The 22,561-nt window shown below is 38.7% G+C and overlaps 1 protein-coding gene across 4 annotated transcripts in view; it reads right to left on the reverse strand.

The window, feature by feature from the left end:
- Window positions 1–22,561, reverse strand: part of MINDY3 (MINDY lysine 48 deubiquitinase 3) — an 82,259-nt gene that overhangs the window by 25,603 nt on the left and 34,095 nt on the right. For all 4 annotated transcript variants that reach the window (XM_069547572.1, XM_069547574.1, XM_069547573.1 and 1 more), the window contains 2 exons: window positions 17,742–17,812; window positions 12,628–12,708 (listed from right to left, as the gene is read on the reverse strand). In XM_069547572.1, coding sequence (XP_069403673.1) covers window positions 12,628–12,708; window positions 17,742–17,812 — 152 coding nt within the window. The remainder of the gene's footprint in view (window positions 1–12,627; window positions 12,709–17,741; window positions 17,813–22,561) is intronic.

Raw genomic sequence — 22,561 nt, forward strand, 5'->3', positions numbered from 1 at the left:
GACTTTAAGTAAAATTTTGCTTTAAAAATCACTTTATTGTATGTTCCATATTGACTTTGCTCATGAACTACTTAAGGAAAATAATTTGGGAACTACTAAGAAATTAGATTTTAAATCAGTTATCAAATGCTCTCAAGTAGGGAATTCCCTGGTGCTCCAGTGGTTAAGAAACTGCCTTCCAATGAAGAGGACTCGGATTCAATCCCTGGTCAGGGAACTAAGATCCCATATGCGGCGGAGCAACTACTGAGCGCCCACACACTGCAACTATGACAACAAAAGATCCTGCCTGCCACAACCAAGACCCAATGCAGCCCAATAAATAAATAATAATTTTTTTTAATGTCGGAAAGTGGCCTTTCTTCTCACTCTTCCATGATTGCTCGAATCTGCAGCAGTCCCAGCTACCCCACAATAGCTCACTGCTGTGTGCTGACCTGTGCTGTGTCAGCGGAGAAGTCAGAGTAGGAAATACACAAGCAAAACCCTTCAAGATTCTTTCTGCACAGAAACATAAACTCTAAATGAGTAAACAAAACCAGGCATTGGAAGGAAAGTCTTCGATATGACGCGCTGCAATCCTTATGATGATTATATTAACACTGGTTGGATTCTTTTTCTCCCTATCGTTATGACTGTACCACTCACTGCAGGGATCCCTCCAGCCTTCTCCACTGCTTTATGCCAAAGAATTCATCCCTCAGGCCTAAGGTGTCCTGCTCTCCTGGACATCCAGAATAACTTCTGGTTTCTCTTGTTTACTCTGAAGAACTGAGCTCTTTGCCCCTTTAACTACCGTATGTCATGAAGAAAACCGCTAATACAAGCTGTTACTCTCTAGGCACAAGGATACCTACAAAATTCAAGAAAAATGATTATCTGGCTTTTTTTAAAATGGTAGATGTTCATATTATATCAAAAATCAATCTGACGGTCAAAAATTCCTCATTTCTAGGCTAAGACTCTTTATATCCTTTAAACAAACTGAAACTCTGTGACATTACCTGGCCCCACAGTAGCCCAGGGTGGTAGACAGTACAGTCGATGTCAATTCCTTCCTCTTCCCTGTGAGAGTATAATCACTGCTTGTTGTCATGGGCTCTGCAGTACCTCTCTGTGGCAGAGATCTACTCCTGAGCCCCACTGACATCATGATTTGGTTAGGTGCCATTGTTGGCCAAAGAAACAGAAGCTGAAGTGACATCCTGCCAGCTCCTGGAAGAAGCTGTGAGGGCCACCTGTGGCTGTGCCAGGAGAACTGCTAAGTCCTCACGGCAGGAGGCAGGCACCTGCGGGACATGTGTAGCCACCCTGCAAATTAAGAGAAGCATCAGGGTGTGTGTCTGGGGAGACGGTTAGAGTGTGCCTCAGCACAGCAAAAAGAGGGGACACTGTCCGCAGAGTTTAAACATAATAAAATGGACTTGGTCAAATTCCTCTTTATTATCGTCATATGCAGGCAGTTCCAGACGATTTCAGTAGCCAAATGCCTGCTCTGGCCTGAGGTGACTGTTCTCACTGCCCCCACCCCACCCTTCTTGAATACTGCTGTGTGAACTGTTCAAACTTTAGGATTAGCTGTGACTTCAGGAAGCTGGCAAAAGGAATTAAACCCTAACATTCTGGCTGAGGTTTTAGTTTATGTCACATGTATAATATCTGCTCATCCTGTTCATCCTTGACCTGCTTCTTCCTCTTCTATTCCTCCATGCTACCCATCGACGTGAATTTTAACCATATAAGCAGCACAGAAGGAATCTCCATATACATATATACACTTCCTATGTTTCTTGTGAAAACAGAAGCCTAGAAAGATGACTGACACTATAGTCCACACAACACTACACTGGTTATTTAAACTTCGTAGTCCTGGATTAGTGTGTAAGTACAAAGTAAGGGACATCCCTGATCCTAGATCCTCCCACATCCTCCTTCCTTTTCTACTATTTTAAACAAGGTTTAAACGGTGAAAAATACTGACAGTACTCAACTTCTAATACTCTGTAAGTTTCATCACAGCTTCAGAGAGAAAGTTCTTAAGAAGGCTGTTCCACTTCCATGAACAGGCTTTACATTCATGACCTGGATGCTCATGTTTAGCCTTTCGTATCAAGATAAGCATGCACAGCTTATCAAGATAAGCATAGTACAGTGAGATGTCAGAGGAGAAATGATTATGCCAGCTGGTACTAATTCTAATCCCAATTTTTGCTTCCATCTTATCTCTTAGCACAATGAATATAGTTCAGCCATCATGAGCCAACTATTATTCTCCAAATACAGCACAGAGCTTCATATCCCACATCTCTTTCTGCTCACTCTTTTCCCAAGCCTAGAGCACATTCCTCTTTTCATCTAATATACATTATGTCCTTTAATTCCAATGCCATCTCCTCTGCACACCTCTCCCCTCTTTCAGTCTCTAGTTCATCCTAGTCTAATAATTTGTTTTCCTAAGGAACAGAAGTATTTAAAAGCTCAGTGAACAGAATTCATGCTTTAGCCAGGAGGTGTTATTTCTCACTGGTCCCAGACTCTAAAATGTAGATGAAACCAGTACTTATTTCACAGGGTTGCATAGAGGCCTGAATGAGGAGTGCACATAAGATGCTGACCATATAGTTCCCATGGGGTTGCAAAGAGTCGACATGACCGAGCAACCTTCAATTTCACTTTCATCATACATTAAATATATGCTAAGGCCTTTTCTGCAACCCACTCTATTTGCCACAATTATTTTCATCAATTCTAGATGGACAGGTAGAGGTACAGACTTATCAATGCTGATTCTAAATGAAAACTCATAGACTTTACTCATAACAGAATGCCTTTAGGCATATATCAGCAGTACTGTATCTTGTATGGACAATTATCTGGGTTCTAATGTAACAAAAAGCTACAAGACACAAATTCAAATGGAAAGAGTTTACTAGTTTCAGTAAACTGCAAAATACCACGGACATGACTGAGATAATAGAAAAAATTCATAAAAAACAATACTAAAATATGACACAAAATTATGATTTATGGACTTAAACTACAAACAGTAATGATTATGATTTAAACTACAAACAATAATATTTCATGATTTAAACTACAAACAGTAATATTTTAGCTCTTAAATCCATTATCCTTTCTCAGGCAAATAAGGCATGAAATTTAAACAAATGCACAAAACTCTAATATTTATTTAGGATAAATGGATAGGATGACTAAACCATATTAATACATAGGAAAACCATATTTTAAAATGCCCAACTGTGAATCTAATTATATTGCAAGTCCTAAAACTTTTATCAGTAATGAAAGATACATAGAAGTGAATTTTCTTTATGAGAAATAAAATCTATAAAGCATCATTTTGCTTCTTTTCCTTAAAACTGTGTTAATACACGTAGAGGAATATATTCATGATAAACTAGAACTGTTCAACTTTTGAACGCCCTAAAAAAGGTTCTAACATGTAACTGCAGTAGTCCTGCTTATGTTACACCAAAGAGTAGGAACACAAAAAGAGCATGCTCTGTATAAAGAATTCTATCTCAATTCCCAGTAACAGATACCACTGTAAGAAGAGTCAGCTCATGCAGGAACAATTCAATGTTTTGTTTCTCCTTTGCATTAAATTCAGTTTCTCCATATACTTTGCATTTAAACAGAGATGTGTTTTCATGTGTACTTATCTAAAAGGAAACCTGTTTTATCATAGGAAAGGTCAAAGGCAACACTCTGTACACAGTATACAAGGAGTCCTTTTATAACCACAAAAGAGAACAGAAAGGAATGTAAAACTCATCTTCCTGGCTTCAAAAGAAAGTTGGAAATGGATTATCAAGGAAATTAGTCACTGATCTTCTGAAGATGAAGCTAGATGTCACAGGTAGGTTCCAACTATTTTTATGTTCAATCAACAGTTTCCATTCCAAAGATTTAAATGCACAATGAAAACAAAAACACTAAATTTATTTGTCTATCCTTTTATAAACATAATTCTAATACTATTAAAGTATCATATTGTCAAATTTAGAGGATCATCTTGAATCCGCATTGAAAATTAGCTCCATAATTAGTTCCAATTCAAGAAGAAAATATGAAAGTGAGCTAAATAATTTTAATCTGTGACCACCAAATGTAAAAAATGGAAGTTAATGAGCCAAAGGGAAAACTGATGATTAAAGAGAAGAAAAAGCAAGAAAGTTCCAGAAAAACATCTATTTCTGCTTTATTGACTATGCCAAAGCCTCTGACTCTGTGGATCACAATAAACTGTGGAAAATTCTGAAGGAGATGGGAATACCAGACCACCTGACCTGCCTCTTGAGAAACCTGTATGCAGGTCAGGAAGCAACAGTTAGAACTGGACATGGAACAACAGACTGGTTCCAAAAAGGTAAAGGAGTACGTCAAGGCTGTATACTGTCACCCTGCTTAGTTAACTTCTATGCAGAGTACATCATGAGAAACGTGGGGCTGCATGAAGTACAAGCTGGAATCAAGTTTGCCAGGAGAAATATCAATAAGCTCAGATATGTAGATGACACCACCCTTATGGCAGAAAGTGAACAACTAAAGAACTTTTCGATGAAAGTGAAAGTGGAGAGTGAAAAAGTTGGCTTAAAGCTCAACATTCAGAAAATGAAGATCATGGCATCCAGTCTCATCACTTCATGGCAAATAGATGGGGAAACAGTAGCTAACTTTATTTTTTTGGGCTCCAAAATCACTGCAGATGGTGATTGCAGCCATGAAATTAAAAGATGCTTACTCCTTGGAAGGAAAGTTATGACCAACCTAGACAGCATATTAAAAAGCAGAGACATTACTTTGTCAACAAAGGTCTGTCTAGTCAAGGTTATGGTTTTTCCAGTAGTCATGTATGGATGTGAGAGTCCTAAAAATATACTGTTCATCTCAAAAAGAAAAAGAAGTTATTTCACTGAATAGAAACAATTTTCTTATCCATCCTCAAACCATGAAGACAGACTTTTAAATGATTATTTATGAATACCCCAAGTTTTTTTATTCACTCATCTGGAGAAAGAATCTGTGTATGTATGTGTGTGTATTTAAGTTGATCAGGCCAAAGAGTAAAAGTAAGTTCTATTTTTGTCTCCATATAGGATACTGCAAGCATTAACAATTATTTCTTGATTTCAAGCTTAGGGATCTATTGAATTCTTATGATAAAAAACAATTTAGCATATTCAGCTCCATTTTCCCCCTTTATCAAGTATCAACATGGTTACATCACAATGTGAAATAAATCTTCAGTGTATTCTGCTAATTTCTTTCTTCATCTGTTTAACAAAAATCTATAGAGCATGAACACTGAACCTGGCACTGTTCTAGGTGCTAGAAACAGGAAGAGACAAAGTGGACAAGAATTCTGCCATCTTTGAGCTTACTAGTGAGATAATACCTAAAACAAGTAAGTAAAATATATGTTATGTGCCTAGTAATCAGAATATATTAAAAAACCTTACAATTCAATAAAAAGACAAACAGCCCGATTCAAAATCAGGCAAGGGACATGAATAGACAGTTCCTCAAAGAAGACATACAAATGGCCAAAGAGCACAAAAAAAGATGATCAACATCATCAGTCACTAGGAAAATGTAAATCAAGCCACAACCACCACTGTACACCCACGAGGATGGCAATACTAATAATGGGACAGTAACAAGTGCTGGCAAAGATGTGGAGAACTGGGAACCCTTGTTTACTCCTGGTAGGAATGTAAAATGGTATAGTTGCTGGGAAGCAGCTTGGCATTTCTCCAAAAATTAAAACATAAAACTGCCATATGACCCAGCAATTCCAGTTCTAGATTGATACCAAATTCCCAAAAGAATTGAGAACAGGGACTCACACAGGTCCTTGTGTAGGAATGTTCACTACAGTACTATTCACAGTAACCACAGGAAGAAACGAACCACACATCCACTGATGACTGGACACCCTGTGTTACATGCACACAGCGGAGTATCATTCTTTCAGAAAAGGGGCTGAAGCACTGAGACAGGCTGAAATAAGGATGAGCCTCAAGACACAAAAGGTGATACGCTGTATGATTCATTTACATGAAATATCTAGTATAGGTAAACTCATCGTGACTGAAAGCAAACTGGTGGTTGCTAGGATTCCAGGCAGGAAGAATAGGGAGTAACTGCTAAGTAGATTTGGGGTTTTACTTCAGGGTGATGAATATGTTACAGGTGATGGCTACACAATATTGTGAAAAGTGCCAAATGCTACAAAAGTGTTCATTAAAAATGGTTAATTTTGTTACATGAATTTTACCTCAATTAAAAAATATCTATTTTGAAAATAAGTGGGGGAGAGACTGTTAATGAAAAGGGAGGAGGGACTGAGATTTTTATAAAGGGTCCCAGGGAAGGCCTCACTAAGAAACTAAGACTTGAATCCTGATCTGAAGTATAGAGTTCCATACCAAGGTCACAGGTGTGAGGCCTTGTACTAAGGCCACAGAGTCCCCCACCAAGGTCATCTCCCAGAACTGACTGAGCCCCATAGCAACCATTGCCATGAGTTCCCACATCCTTACCAGCCAGTTCCCTGACTCCGTATTAGGTAAAAATGCCCACTTGAGTCCTCAGCCTATAGCACCCTAACCAATCACCTAATGCCACCCTTTCAGCAAGAATTTTGTCTTGAGGCTATAGAAATTGACTACTAATCCACGAAAGGGGTCAGCTTTCTCTTGAACAGGCCCACAGTTCTAAGTCAGCTCTCCCTGATCTGCCAGGTGGTCAGCCCGCTGTGCTCACAGTGCCCTCATTATCTCAGCTCTTTGTTCTTAATAATAAAATCACTCCCTTCTGAAATGCTCTGTCTGGAGATTCTTTTCCAGCCTGCGCTCGGATTGCCATGCACGACATGAAGGTAGGGAGGAATCCTCGATACAGACGTCTGCTCAAGATCCTAAAGGCAAGAGCAGGGGTGGAGGGCTTGCTTCCCGTTGGGAGGTACAGGAAAAGCCACTGTGGCCAAGCAGGGCAGGAGGGGAGAGGAGCAAGAAACGCGCTTACAGGGTGATGGGGAGTCTGATGAGCCGAGGAAGGGCCGAGGGGGGTCACTCTAAGGACACTGGCTTCTACTCTTAGTGAAAAGGGAGCCAGTGACATGAAGCGACTCCATGTAATGGGCTCATTCTATTGCTGAACTGAGAAGCTATTAGGCTCCATGAAGGGCCACAGCACGGTCGTCAGGAAGCTACTGCCACGACCTAGGGCAGGCATTCTCCAATCTGTCTTTCAGCTCTTTCAGGAAGTTTCCGGTTTCTCTTCTGTCCTTCAAATGTCCTTTCCTCACGGCTTCCACAGTTTCATGGAATTCATCACAAATTCTCTTATGGTTCTTGGTTTTTTAAAATTTTCTTTTGATGCCTTCACTGTCCTACACTGTCTCTAATCTTGTGAGCTCCTTTTCCCTATTTGTTCTGATTTCTGTTCTTCACATTAACATTTCTCAAATGTCTCATGATCCTTGGTGGTCTTTTAATATGTGAGAGACTAAAAAGCACTGTCTGTGTGGGCAGGCCTTGTAAACCTCACTGTGGAGTTATTTTGGCTGGGCCGTTTCACTGCTATATCTTGACCTTGTCAATGTAGCCAAAGAAAAATAAATGGCCTTAATCATGAGTAGGTGCATTCGACAAGCACAAAGCTGTGGAGTTTTCTGAGGGTCTACGGTCTAATTAAAAACACACATCTCAAAAAAAAAACCAAAAAACAAAAAACAAAAAAAAACCACACAGATCTCATTAGACTTCTCACTCCTCACCTATCTCAATCTATCACCAAGTTCTGTCAACTCAGGAATAAATCTCTCAAATTTATATACAGTTGATCCTTGAACAATGCAGGGGTTGGGGACACGGACGCTCAGCACAGTCAAAAACTCACAGGAAACTTATAATTGGCCCTGTGTATTCACAGTTCCTCTGTATCTGTGGTTTTGTATCCACAGATTCAACCAACTGGAGATCCACCCAACCAGAAATTGTGTAGCATTTACTAATGAAAAAAAATCTATGTAAAATCAGTTCAAACCCATGTTGTTCAAAGGTCAGCTGTACTTCTATCCATGTCTACAGTTGTTACCTTGGATCAAACTACCCTTTGCTCACCAGGAAGACTACAGGAGTCTTGTTTATCTAATCCCTAGGCTACCCTTCAATGTCTGCTTTCTACAGTTAGCCAGAGTGATTTTTTTCAAAATGTACTTTTAGTCCTGTTCCCTTCCTTCCTATCTCTCCCTCAAACTCCTCCCAATGCCGACTTTTAAACTCTCGCGGCTGCCCTTACTCTTAGAAGAGAGCCGCACAGGCTGTCTGCCTTTGCAGCTTCCTCCTGCCCGCACCTCCAAGTCTCAGGGCTCCCCTTCTTCTCTCAGCTGTTCGCACCACAGTCCTTTCTTCTGCAGTAATTTGCTTGCTCCAACTATTTCCCTTGTAGGAACTGCTTTTTTCCCTCTCCCTGCAGCTTAATTTTACTGATGCCTCAGGGCTCATTTTCAACATCAATTTCTCAAGGAGACATCCCTAATCTTCCTCTAATCCACCTTTAGAGACCTGTGCTTTGTCAGCACCCATCACAGCTTTAATTTTTTAAGTGTGACTCTTTGATTAATGCCTCCTCCATGAGAATGCACACATCCATAACAGGCGCCTAATCTATTTTTTCCTCACCACTGTATTCACAGCACCTTGCACAATGCCAGGCGCATAGTAAATAAACCCTGTAAATATGTAAGAAATGGGTACATACATAAATGAAGAGAACTGCAACTATAATCACTTCCAGTGTATAAGTCACATGAGAAAGTCTATTGCTTTTCAAAGGCATTTTATTGTGTTGGCCAAAAAATTCATTTGGGTTTCCTGTAACAGCTTATGGAAAACCCTATCGAACTTTCTGGCCAACCCAACATAATGCCAAATTATAGACTGCCTTTAAAATCATGACCTTAAAACATGCTTTTTAAATATTTCATTATAATCAGTACAAAGAAGGCAGCATACACAAAATACTTTTCCTGACAAACACACAAGTTTTGTAGAAAAAGGTATCAATATTCACTTTAAGTTTTGGGGGAGGGAGAGATAGGGGAAATTGTTCAGGTCAGAAACATACGAGTGGGTAAACCTACCAAAAACAAATAAAAAATAATTACAAAAATAAATTCACTGCCAAAATCACTTACTCAAATATATAAATATCCAAGAAAGTGTGACCAAATAACAGATCTTACTGTAATGTAAAAACCAACAAAGTTTACAATATTATCTAAATGGCAAACGCTACATGAATAAAATTTTGAAAAATTTAAATTTGAACCCAGTAAATATTATCAAGTATTATTAATACTGGACTTCCCTGGTGGCTCAGATGGTAAAGAATCTACCTATAATGCAGGAGACCTGGGTTCGTTCCATCCCTAGGTTGGGAAGATCCCCTGGAAGAGGGCATGGTAACCGACTCCAGTATTCTTGCCTGGAGAATCCCCATGGAGAGAGGAGCTGGCGGGCTGCAGTCCATGGGGTTGCAAGGAGTAGGACACAACAGAGACTGAGCACATTATTAATGTCATTTACCATTTACATGTTCTTCCAGCTTTGTAACAGTTTATTTCAAAGGGAAAAATTCTTTACATGTTTAAAGATACCATGCGCAAGCAATCCAAATTCAATTGCTCTAAAATTCACTGAAAAAGAAGTACCCATGCTTTTAAGAAGCTTCAGAATGAGTCATGAAAAAACATTTTTAGAAGATATAAATGTCACTGGGACCTAAATGTGGAAAATTTGTGCAAAGGCTTTATTCATGAAACTAATGAATTCCCTATACGTTGATGGACAGGGAAGCCTGGAGTCCTGCAGTCCATGAGGTCGCAAAGAGTCGGACATGACTGAGCGACTAAACTACACAGAGGTAACTGTCAAAACAATTAGCACACAATTTAAGAGTTCTAAAAGCGAGATAAGGTATTTGAAATATACAAATTTTATAATTTATAACAGCAGAAGAACCTAAAATCTTAACATAAACTTCTATAACCACTTTAAATTTACATGCACTTTCCTATTAGGATTATTAGTAGTTTTGAGGATGCATATAAATGAAGACAGATTTAAAAACCTTGACTGGACTTCCCTGGTGGTGCAGTGGGTTAAGAATCCACCTGCCAATGCAGGGGACATGGGTTGAATCCCTGATCCAGGAAGATCCCACATGCTGTGGGGCAACTAAGCCCATGCGCCTCAACTATTGAGCCTGTGCTCCACAACAAGAGAAGCCACTGCAATGAGAAGCTGGCGTACCCCAACAAAGGGTGACCCCAACTCATCCCAACTAGAAAAAGCCAACATGCAGCAACGAAGACCCAATGCAGCCAAAAACAAACAAACATTTAAAAGTCTTGACTGATTTCCACAGTGTACACTGAGTGTGTTTTGAGGCCTACATGCAACTGGTGTTGCAAGGTCTCTGTTTTTTCTCTATGTATGTACCTCATGGCTCCAATTCAACTTTTCACTGCATGTGGCTGAGGTCTGTGGATAAGAAAATCAGTGAGAGTCCCTGCCCTACACAAGGCTCACTACTGACCAGGAATCAAGCAAAAGGCCTAAGAGGAACAATTGTGCATCTTGGGAACAACGAAGGGAACTTCATTGGGAACAATGAAGCAAACCAGGACAGGTAGGGGGCAGTGTGTATTTCACAGAAGGGTGCATACTCCCATGACACTCTCGACATACCTATTATCAATGCTTGAAAACAGAATGTCTGCACTGTTACATAGCTCAACTGACACTGTTGCTTGTATTAATCTCCCATGAAATCTTTTCTGCTGTTTTGACAACAAAATCATTGCTTAAATATCACTCATAAAATTTAAGATTTAAAACAGTTTTATCTTCAAGGTCCTACTGTAGGGCCTTGGTCCTACAGGAAACTCTGTAGGTCCATAGGAAACTCTGCTCAATGCTATGAGGCAGCCTGGATGGGAGGGGAGTTTGAGGGAGAATGGATACATGTATATATATGGCTGAGTCCCTTTGCTGCACCCCTGAAACTATCACAACATTGTTAATCAGCTATATACTCCAATACAAAATAAAAAGTTAAAATTAAAAAACACATTTTATCTTTTATATTTCATAGAATTTAATAGTTTTCCTAATGCTAAAGAATAGGGCTGTGATAAAAATAATTAATAATTGGCTTGATAACACATTTCTGTATGTGAACTGGAACTGATTTCCTTTTCTGGAAATTTATAACACTTGACACTAAAATTAGTCAAATGATGAAATCTTCAGTCAGGGAATTAGGTGTTTAGTTTCTGCAGGTTACACTTGCTTTTGACTTCCTCCTCTCTACTTCAGGAGGAAATGAACAGCAAAAGCTGTCAGATGAAATACAACAAATCAGTAAGGCCTGTACTTTTCAACTGTATTTATAGCTTTCCCTGTAAGGAAAGGTTAAGCCTGTATCTGCCACTAAACCCACTTGCTGGATGTTTGCCAGCACAATAAAAGTAAATACAGTAATAAATAATGAAACAGATCCACTAAAACTCACACTGTCACTTTAGTCTTTAGTACAATTTATATAATTCATACTTCTTACAACAGACACAAATAAAAAACAGTAACAAGTACAAGCTGAAAGAGCACGCTGAGTAATCAGCAAAGTGCAACAGGATTAAAAAACATCAAAAATAGAATTATTTATTTTCTCCTTTTAGTCCAACATCTAGCACGTCTACACAGGCATACCAGAATAATGAAAAAGGCAATGATGATGATGATGACGATGACAGCTAAGATTTACTGGGCATTTAACATGTACTAGGTTCTGCTAAATGTTTTATATTTAAGCCTGACAACAATCCTAAGAACAAGATCCTATTACTAAACCCTATTTTAAAGACATGGGCGAAGAGGCTGAGCCATGTTAGGAAGTGGCAAGGCTGGGATGCTAACAAAGGCTTCTGAATTCAAAGCTCTAAACCACTCAATTGTGGAAAGAGAAAGATTATAAAACCTTTGATTTAGCAACAGTTTTCTGGGGGCAAACATTTTAAACACATTCAAATGTATTTAACCTAGTTCAATATTGTTATACTATATATACTAAAACTGTGGAAATATTCCATTCTGAAAGAGCAACTGACTTCTAAATCATTGAACTATTAATAAATTTCAAAATATTTTCCTAGATGTTGTAACTAAAACTATTTTATATCACATAAATTCAATTTTTATCCTCTAGAAAACAGTAACTCAAAACATTTAATTTCAATTATTTTCATCATAACACAGTGATTTCTAAAAAAAATCAGAAGTCAAACTTGTATAGTTGGTAAAGATAAAGAAATTATAACTAAATCATGACAGACTTGACTGAAATGACTCCAAAGCTAGAGCAGGACAATCATGGAAGCAGTACGATCTTTAGTATCGCCTTTTTAGATTTTGAAACAATCCACTGAACTCTGTATAAAAGATTTAAACTAAATATGGACGTAATATTACCTGTTTGTCTGATGTCAAACTTAACAACAACAACAACAACAACAAGAGATCTTGCAAAGCATACCTTGGCAAAAAATACGGTGAGGTGAGTTTCACTGCCAACAATCCAAATAGGGAATTTTGGAGATTTCAAGTAAGAGCCAACCTAGAACAAAGGTAGTAAAATAAGAAAATGAAAATTTTATATTGCCTGTTAAGTATTTACCAGCAAATCCTTGAAGCATCACTAAAGTGCCTAATTCATATTTAAATGGAATAATGGATTATGCCAGAATGCCTTACCCATAAAGGTCAAATGCTAAATGTAAAAATGAGTGTTATAAAGACTGTCAGGGCAAAGCTTATACTGCATCTTTCCACCAGAATAATAATAATACAGATTTAACAAAGCAAAAAAGAAATTAGTGTAACCCTAAGAATCATTCTCATGTTTCACTGAAGATCCTAGATAAAATGGCCACTTCTAGAATTTCAGCTTGGTACTTCAAACTCTAAAACTATAAATCTGATGGTAATTACTTTATCAGGAAAATAATCATAAATTAACGAGTGAGTAGCTACATGAATAAATAAGAGAAAAAGCCTTAAGAACATCTTGTCTTTAAAGAACCTAGAGCAATATAATAATCTCTCTAAAGCAAAATATATACTTCCATCTAGGAATATTAAAGAATCTTTCACTTGACTATGGCAGGAAGTAAACTCAAAGTTACACAATATTAATTCTAAAATATATTAAAAAGTTGTACCTTATAGCCTGCCTTCAAGGTTACACACTTAACCTATAAAAGCAACAGCACCGAAAATTTAAGGGTATCATTTTTGTGTGACAGAGAAAAAGCAAGCTTAAAATTCAACAGGTTAAAAACTGACTTGTGAAATCTGACCATGTTCACATCAGTCATTCACACTGTTAGATGGACAAGGACTCTTAAAAAACAAGTAACCTTACCAATAACATTTGCTGGGTTTTCTTTTCTCACAAAGACCTTCACCCATGCCCCAACCCCCACTGGAGCTGGGAAATCCCAAGTGGCTACTTGCAACAGTCAGGGTCAACTATTCATCACTAGGCAGCCAAAAGCCTCGCTATGGTGTCCTGCTTTCAACCACCTTTGAAATTTATTGTGATCATTAGGAGGGCAGTGGGATAGTAAAACTATCTTTTGACCTGTGATGGGAGACATGAGCTGGATGTGCTAATCGCAATGACCAACCAGTAGAGGAGGAAGGGTGATCTGAGGACAACAGAGAAGATAACAGCAAAAGGGCAAAGGAGAAGACAAAGCTTAGCAAAGATTCAGAATCGAGGGATTTTAGAGGTTTTCGGCCAAGTCCTTCCATTCTACATAAGGAAACCAGAAGACACACAGGATCAGTGCCTGGTCTGAATTCAAACAGCTAACTAGTATAGAGTCAGAATTAAAACTCATGTTTTCTGACACATAATGTGGCAGCTCTCCATTACATCATGCTGCCTCTTGTGATGGGAAGTTCAGACATCGTTTAATTCCTCTTCTAGAAAAAGTGTGCATGTATTCGTGTGTAGGCGTGTGTGTGTGTTTAGTTAAGGTAGAAGTAAAAAAATGAGGATAAAAGCATATACAGTGGGATCAAAGGGTAAATGAGTGCTGAACTCATGCAGTGTTTTGTAATAATAAAAATAAATAAATCGAAAGGCCATAAATAGTGCACCCACTTTGGAAAACAGTTTGCCAGTTCCTCCAAAACTTATGTAGATACCACATGATCAAGTAATTTCATTCCTGGGTACACCCCCAAGAGAAATAGAACCATGTCCACAAAACACTAATGTTCACAGTAGTATTATACATTATTATGTTAATATTATATATTAATGTTTATAGCAGTATTATTCATAAGAGTCAAAAATCAGAAACAATTTAAATGTCCATCAACTACTAAAGAGAAAAACAAAATTGATATAAATTGATAAATCATATAAAAGAATATTATTTGGTCATAAAAAAGAAGTACTAATACACAGGAATGAACAATGGAAACATTATGCTAAGTGAAAGAAGAAGCCAGACACGAAAGGCCACATACTGTATGATTCCATTTAGATGAACTATCCAGAAGAGGCAAAGCTTCAGACACAAAAAGGCGCCAGGGGCTGGCAAGGAATGAGGAAGTGACAGCTAAAGGGTGTAGAGGATCTTCTCGGAGTGAGGAAATGTATTGACATAGATAGTGGTCATGATGGCAGAGGCTTGTGAATACACACAAAAAACCCCACTTTAAAATGGTGAATTTTACGGCATTGGAGTTCTATTTTTTTTTTTTTGAAGTGCACACCCCAAAGCATTCGGAGTCAACCTTTCATCTCAGTACAGTCTGATAGACACATGCACACATGGAGATAGGGGGAGAGAAAGAGAGCCAGAGAGCCCATGAGAGAGACTGTTTCCTTTGTCTTAATGAGTGCGTATGATAAACGTAATATGAAATGGATCATTTTAACTCTAAAGGGCAATTTGCTACACTATCAAAGAAAAGGAAAATGTTCAGACTCACAAAATCCATTAACAACACAATTATTTCCTTACTGCTGTTTCTCTAAATGTTTGATAAAAAGTATATAATTCCAAGTATATATATATTTTCAGAAGGACAGCTATAATTATATACAGATGAGCACCACAGTGTAAGAGTTTTATCTTTCTTCCTTTTTAAATACTTGTCTTCACGTAGTTTCGAGGTCCTCACTAGGGGCTGGTCAGCTTCCTTTAAAAAAGGCAGCTGACAAAGTCCAAACCTCCCTGATACGTCTCCCACCCTCCAGGCCACCATGCATGGCCCTAATTGCCCTGGAGCCCGGTACCAGACAACAAGGACAACTCCCAAGCCCAGAGCCCACTGAATCTATTCAAACCAGCCAGCCCACAGCGGGGCCAGGCATGGGTTGCACGGCCCCTCAGCCAACTCCACCCCAGTTCCCATAGGAAGCTGCCCCTCAGGGCTGCAGCCTACTGGTGCCTTGTCCACAGGTCTCCTTCTCTTCCTGTCTTGGAGCTTTCTCTTGTTTAGAGATGTTAAGTAACAAAAGTGTTCTGCCTTTCATCTATCTGAGCATCTGTGTGCTGTATCCTACCATAAGAAATATCTTTTAAACCCTAGAAAACACCACAATTACTGCTACAACACTAGACAGGTAATACTAGGGTAGTACTAAGGCAGTAATACTGGGGTAACAGGAGAATATACAGCAGCTAATGACTTCCCACTATGATCGTAGGCAGAAAACAAACATTCCTCTGTTCTACCTAACAGTTAAAAGAAAAGCAAATGCATGTATTTAGAAGAGCTCACCATTCTGGTGAAACTGTCTGCTCATTCATTCAACAAATGTTTACTGAGCATCTAATATGTACCCAGAAAGACAATGGGACTGCTTTCATAGAGTTAATATTCCATTAAGGACAACAGAAAAATTCAAGATTAAAAAAAAAAGATAAAGTGATTATTCCTACAAAATAATGTGAAAAAGAGTCAGTGGGAAATGGTCCAGGAAAAGGCCTTTGAGGTACCTTCTGAGTTAGGGCTTGAAGGAGAAAGGAGTGATCCATTCAGCTGCAGTATTCCAGGCAGAAATGAAAGAAGTATAAAGATTCATCAGGTACGGGCTTGTTGTCTGTTGTTTAGTAGCTAAGTCATGACTGACTCTCTGCGATCCCATGGACTGTAGCCCACCTAGGTCCCTCTGTCCATGGGATTTCCCGGCAAGAAAACTGGAGTGGGTTGCCATTTCCTTCTCCAGGGGATCTTCCCAACCCAGGGAAGTAAGGGCTTGGCATGTATGAAGAACTGACAGGAGACAGTGTGGCTGGAGGACAGAGAATCTAGACCATCAGGGCCTTAAGGCCACAGGGTGAAGATTTCAGAACATTATCACCTTCACTCTCTATCTTCCTGCAAAACACACTCCAGGCACTTTTTAGAAAACAGCTTCACTGAAATATCTTTGACATACAAAAACTAAATATATTTAAGGTAGACAACTTGATGTTTTGATACATGTATATACTGTAAAAAGATCACCACAATCAAGCTAATTAACACCCATTAACTCTATCCAGTCACCATTTTTTTATGTGCATACACAGTCACACTTTTTGGAATAGGAATGGTTGTTTGTGGGTGTGTTGGGGAGGAGACACAGCTTTATTCCCTGGTCGCTAGACTGCCTCAGAATAGCTTTAGCTTGTGTAATTAAAGTCACTAAAAATGTAAGAGTTACTACTGTTTGACAGCACAATTACTATTAATGAGTAAAGGCAGGATGAAATCATCTGATCATCATGCCCATACCATCCCTGTGCAAGTGTCGTCACGAAAGACGAATGTTGTCTGGTAAAAAAGAAAGGAAACAGAGGAAGGAGAGGGAGGGAGGGGGAGGAGGATGAGGAAGGGGAAGCAGGCAGGCAGGCAAGGACTGTTACTAAAAATAATCACCACCTTTCGAACCACTGCTATGAAACCACCATTCTAAACTGGAAAAGAAGAGGAGATCTACTTCTTTTTCCAAAATCAGAACATTTTATTAAATGCAAATCATTAATGATTTAAACTCCATTTAAAACTATTTGGAATATCCATAGTAATTTCAGACTATGCAGGAAAAGTGATGAGATACATATCAAAAAATGAGAGCTTCATGGCAGCTCCTATGCTGTGAAATGCTTAGGTCTTTCTTCTTTCAGTGTGAAATCATTTTTCAGATGAAATAGACAAAAGTTGGAATTTCGGGCATTTAACAAATTGTTTTACTATGCCTGACAAAATATTTATTACCAGTTGTTTCAGTGAACCATACTGTTAGTATGGAAGATCAAATAGGATATTCTCTCCCCTCAGTTTATAAAAAACTTTATTTATATTCAATAATGGATATCTGTTTTTATAAATTATTTCAAAGTGGGTTCTGCCTCTGACCCTCAAAAGGAATGAGCCTAAAAAAATAGGAAACTCAGCATGATTGGCCAGCTTAACTCTATCCTTGATAAGCCTGTCAGTTCAGAAAGGGTGATGAAAAAGGAATTGAGAGTATACACTATCAGCAGTGAAGTAAAATATGCTGTCATAGGAGAAAAATGCTCTCTGTAACAGGGGACAAGAGAATAAAAATCATTCGAAGTACCTTAAAAATCAACTTACCTTACAGTATCTTAAAGCTTCCATGAGGGTTAAGAATCCTACAGCAGCTTGTTCATGTATACCAAGAAGTTCTGCAACAAGAAAGTCAGCAATGCATTAGCATACAGATCTGAAAAGCACTTCAATATAAATACATTTGTACACATACATATATATATATTCTACACCAAAATGTTTACTTTCACCCAAAATTGTACTTTAAAAGTCTAGCATATATTTACTGTTAAGAGATCACATCAAGTCATCATGATAGTCCTGTTCATTACAAAATACCATTAGATTAGGTAATAGAGCCTTTATATGTACATTAAATGCATTTATAAAACTTTATATTCAATGTTAACTTTTGATAGCCATTTGATATCATCCCTTTCTCCTCTAAATAAACACACGCAGCAGCTTAAGACTGGGGAAATGATGAAGAACAGAACACAGTACCTGGTTTACAAAGCCTAGTGTTAGTCACTCAGTCGTGTCTGACTTTTTGCAACCTGATGGGCTGTAGTCCACCAGGCTCCTCTGTCCATGGGATTCTCCAGGCAAGAATACTGGAGTGGGTTACCGTTTCCTTCATCAGGGGATCTTCCAAGCCAGGGATCGAACCCACGCCTCCTGCATTGCAGGCAGATTCTTTACCCACTGAGCTACAAGAGAAACCCTTACAAAGGCTAAGAGCTTACCAAAGGAGATAGATGAGAAAACCTGTGCTCTTTATTTAGATGAACACACACACCTTACAGTGGTGTTAAGGGCATCTGTTTACTGTGTTAGGGTAGGTATATGCAAGTGTTAACATCTGAGTTGAATCCTGAAGCATATGTAGGAATTTTCCAGGCCAAGAAGAGGATAAGAAGAAAATTTAAAGAGAAGAAATGGCAAAGAAGTATGAAAAATCAATGTATTCAAGGGGTGAAAAATTTGTCAAAGCTTCCTTACAAAGGTTTCTAGCCTGGGGAACCTGATAAATGGTGACTGACTGAGAGAGAGAGAATAAAGAATTAGGTTCTAAAGTGGTATGAAGAGAGAGCATGAGTTTAGTTTTAGACAAGTCGAATTGAGTGACCTTGAGGACTTCTAGAGAGAGATGGGTACATTACTAGAAGTAAGGTTCAGGAACACAGAAAAAAAGGTCAGAACTGGATGCAAAGCTTTAGGGAATCACCAACATGATCATGGAAATGGATAAGAAAGAGCAAAAAAAGCAAAGAAAATGAAAAGACAGACTATTCCACATCAGAAATGTAACTGTAATGGTAATAAAGTCTTTTCATAGACTACAGCTTTCAGCTAACGTACATTAAGTATCAGGATAATAGTAATTTGGGTAACAGTAATTTGTAATTATTTTTTTTGCATTTCTTTTCCATGGGGATGGTCTTGATCCCTGTCTCCTGTACAATGTCACGAACCTCATTCCATAGTTCATCAGGCACTCTTATCTATCAGATCTAGGCCCTTAAATCTATTTTTCACTTCCAATCATAAGGGATTTGATTTAGGTCATGCCTGAATGGTCTACCGGTTTTGGCATCCGGTCCCATCACTTCATGGGAAAGAGATGGGGAAACAGTGGAAACAGTGTCAGACTTTATTTTTTTGGGCTCCAAAATCACTGCAGATGGTGACTGCAGCCATGAAACTATAAGACACTTATTCATTGGAAGAAAAGTTATGACCAACCTAGATAGTATATTTAAAAGCAGAGACATTACTTTGCCGACTAAGGTCTGTCTAGTCAAGGCTATGGTTTTCCCAGTGGTCATGTATGGATGTGAGAGTTGGACTGTGAAGAAGGCTGAGTGCCGAAGAATTGATGCTTTTGAACTGTGGTGTTGGAGAAGACTCTTGAGAGTCCCTTGGACTGCAAGGAGATCCAACCAGTCCATTCTGAAGGAAATCAGCCCTGGGATTTCTTTGGAAGGAATGATGCTAAAGCTGAAACTCCAGTACTTTTGGCCACCTCATGTGAAGAGTTGACTCACTGGAAAAGACTTTGATGCTGGGAGGGATTGGGGGCAGGAGGAGAAGGGGACGACAGAGGATGAGATGGCTGGATGGCATCACTGACTCGATGGACGTGAGTCTGAGTGAACTCCGGGAGTTGGTGATGAACAGGGAGGCCTGGTGTGCTGCGATTCATGGAGTCGGAAAGAGTCGCACACGACTGAGCAACTGAAATGAACTTGTAATACTAATTTGGGACCATACATATTTCTAAAAAGAATCTTTTTTCTAGTTAAAAATTATATCCACTATAAACACAACATATATATAATTCTACATCCTTTTTACTATTTGGTTATGTATCGTCCATTTTCCAGTAGGATATCATGTTTTTATCAATTAATGTAATAATATCAACTTATTTGCTTTATTGTAAATATTAAGCACAATATCTAGATGGTGTAAACCAAGAGTTGGTTGTTTAAGCTTTAATTTTTGTAAATTCAAAATTAATGGAAGACATGTATACACATAGTTTGTATTTTTCACTAGCTTCTTACAGGCACAGAAGAGACATAGCTAGTTTCCAAGTTTTGCTTAGAATTCTCAGGGATGTCTAAGTTCCTTTTAGACTTATTTCTCTGTCTTAATTTTTAACAACCCAAAAAACAGTGATTATTTTCTTATAAACCAAGTAAGCAAAAGCTTTTTTGGATCCTCAATAATGTTTAATAGTATAAAGGTCATGAGACCAAGAAATCTGAAAATCATTGGCATAGCATTCAGATCAAAAAGAGAAAGTGAGGGTGAGCAACCCAGATAGGAAGAGATGGTACCCCACAGCCTTTCAAACTTTTTCTTCCTCTTCATTCTTAAAATTAAGGAATACTAAATATTCTCTGCTGCTAAGTCGCTTCAGTCATGTCCGACTCTGTGCGACCCCATAGACGGCAGCCCACCAGGCTCCGCCATCCCTGGGATTCTCCAGGCAAGAACACTGGAGTGGGCTGCCATTTCCTTCTCCAATGCATGAAAGTGAAAAGTGAAAGTGAAGTCGTTCAGTCGTGTCCGACTCTTCGCGATCCCATGGACTGCAGCCTACCAGGCTCCCAGTCCATGGGATTTTCCAGGCAAGAGTACTGGAGTGGGTTGCCGTTGCCTTCTCTGCTAAATATTCTCAAGCTCAAATAATACATCTTGATGAAAGTGAAAGAGGAGAGTGAAAAAGTTGGCTTAAAGCTCAACATTCAAAAAACAAAGATCATGGCATCCGGTCCCATCACTTCATGGGAAATAGATGGGGAAACAGTAGAAACAGTGGCAGACTTTATTTTGGGGGGCTCCAAAATCACTGCAGATGGTGACTGCAGCCATGAAATGAAAAGACGCTTACTCCTTGGAAGAAAAGTTATGACCAGCGTAGATAGCATACTGAAGAGCAGAGACATTACTTTGCCAACAAAGGTCCGTCTAGTCAAGGTTATGGTTTTTCCTGTGGTCATGTATGGATGTGAGAGTTGGACTGTGAAGAAGGCTGAGTGCCGAAGAACTGATGCTTTTGAACTGTGGTGTTGGAGAAGACTCTTGGGAGTCCCTTGGACTGCAAGGAGATCCAACCAGTCCATTCTGAAGGAAATCAGCCCTGGGATTTCTTTGGAAGGAATGATGCTAAAGCTGAAACTCCAGTACTTTGGCCACCTCATGTGAAGAGTTGACTCGGTGGAAAAGACTGTGATGCTGGGAGGGATTGGGGGCAGGAGAAGAAGGGGACGACAGAGGATGAGATGGCTGGATGGCATCACTGACTTGATGGACGTGAGTCTGAGTGAACTCCGGGAGTTGGTGATGGACAGGGAGGCCTGGCGTGCTGCGATTCATGGAGTCGCAAAGAGTCGGACACGACTGAGCGACTGAACTGAACTAAACTGAAAAAACAGTTTCACATTTTAATTTCTAAAATCACCTACCACCACCTAGTGTTATGACTTGATTACTACATCACCTATTTCCTTACAGATGTCTGGAATACTATATCTATAATATCATGCTACTAAATACACCAAATCAGCTTTCAAAACTCTTGAATAATGAATTATTCAGATGCAGTCAGTAATCACATGTTTAGCCATGTTGTTTGAATGGTAATATTTTTAAAATGTATCACTCCTATGTACTTAAAATTTTTATCTTATTTTGATAGCTAAAGTGCATCATTAATAATATTTATTATTGTACCATGTTATAATTACAGTGAAGACATACTATTCTCACATATTAAAATTTAAAGAATTTAGTTACACTAACTACACTTTTCTCACTAAGTCTCCAAGAAATCTGTTTAAGTTTGCAGAAAATTCTAATAATTCTGTCATTATATTTCAGAATTTTATTCTTGTTTTTAGCCTAGCAATTAAGACTAACCATGATTAAGTGTCTATCCACCTTTGTGTTCAGTCAGTCAGACTGTATCAAAGTGTAGAGTTTCATATATTCACGAGTTTGCTTCTCTATACCCTTTTCTGCTCCCAACTATCACTTCTCACTACTGTCAGGGTGTCTACAGAAGTCCTTGTTAGGCCTTTCAAACTTGATATTGACTTGGAAAGCACATACCTGCACTATATTTATTTAACAAACACCCTGAGGGCCAAGTATTGAAAAGAACAATGTTAAGCACAGTGTGGGAATACAAAGGTATCACCTGGAGTATGAAGACAGAAGAACCTCTCTGCAAACTATGTATCTGATGAGGGGTTAACACCTAAAACATATAAGAAATTCCGAAAACTCACTGTTTTAAAAAAAAAAAAAGTAACTCCCCAAACCAAACAAAATGCTAAACAAAAAAATCTGGGCTAAAGACTTAAGACATTTCT

This window comes from Ovis canadensis, chromosome 13 (assembly GCF_042477335.2).
Source record: "Ovis canadensis isolate MfBH-ARS-UI-01 breed Bighorn chromosome 13, ARS-UI_OviCan_v2, whole genome shotgun sequence".
In the NCBI taxonomy this organism is placed as follows: Eukaryota; Metazoa; Chordata; class Mammalia; order Artiodactyla; family Bovidae; genus Ovis; species Ovis canadensis.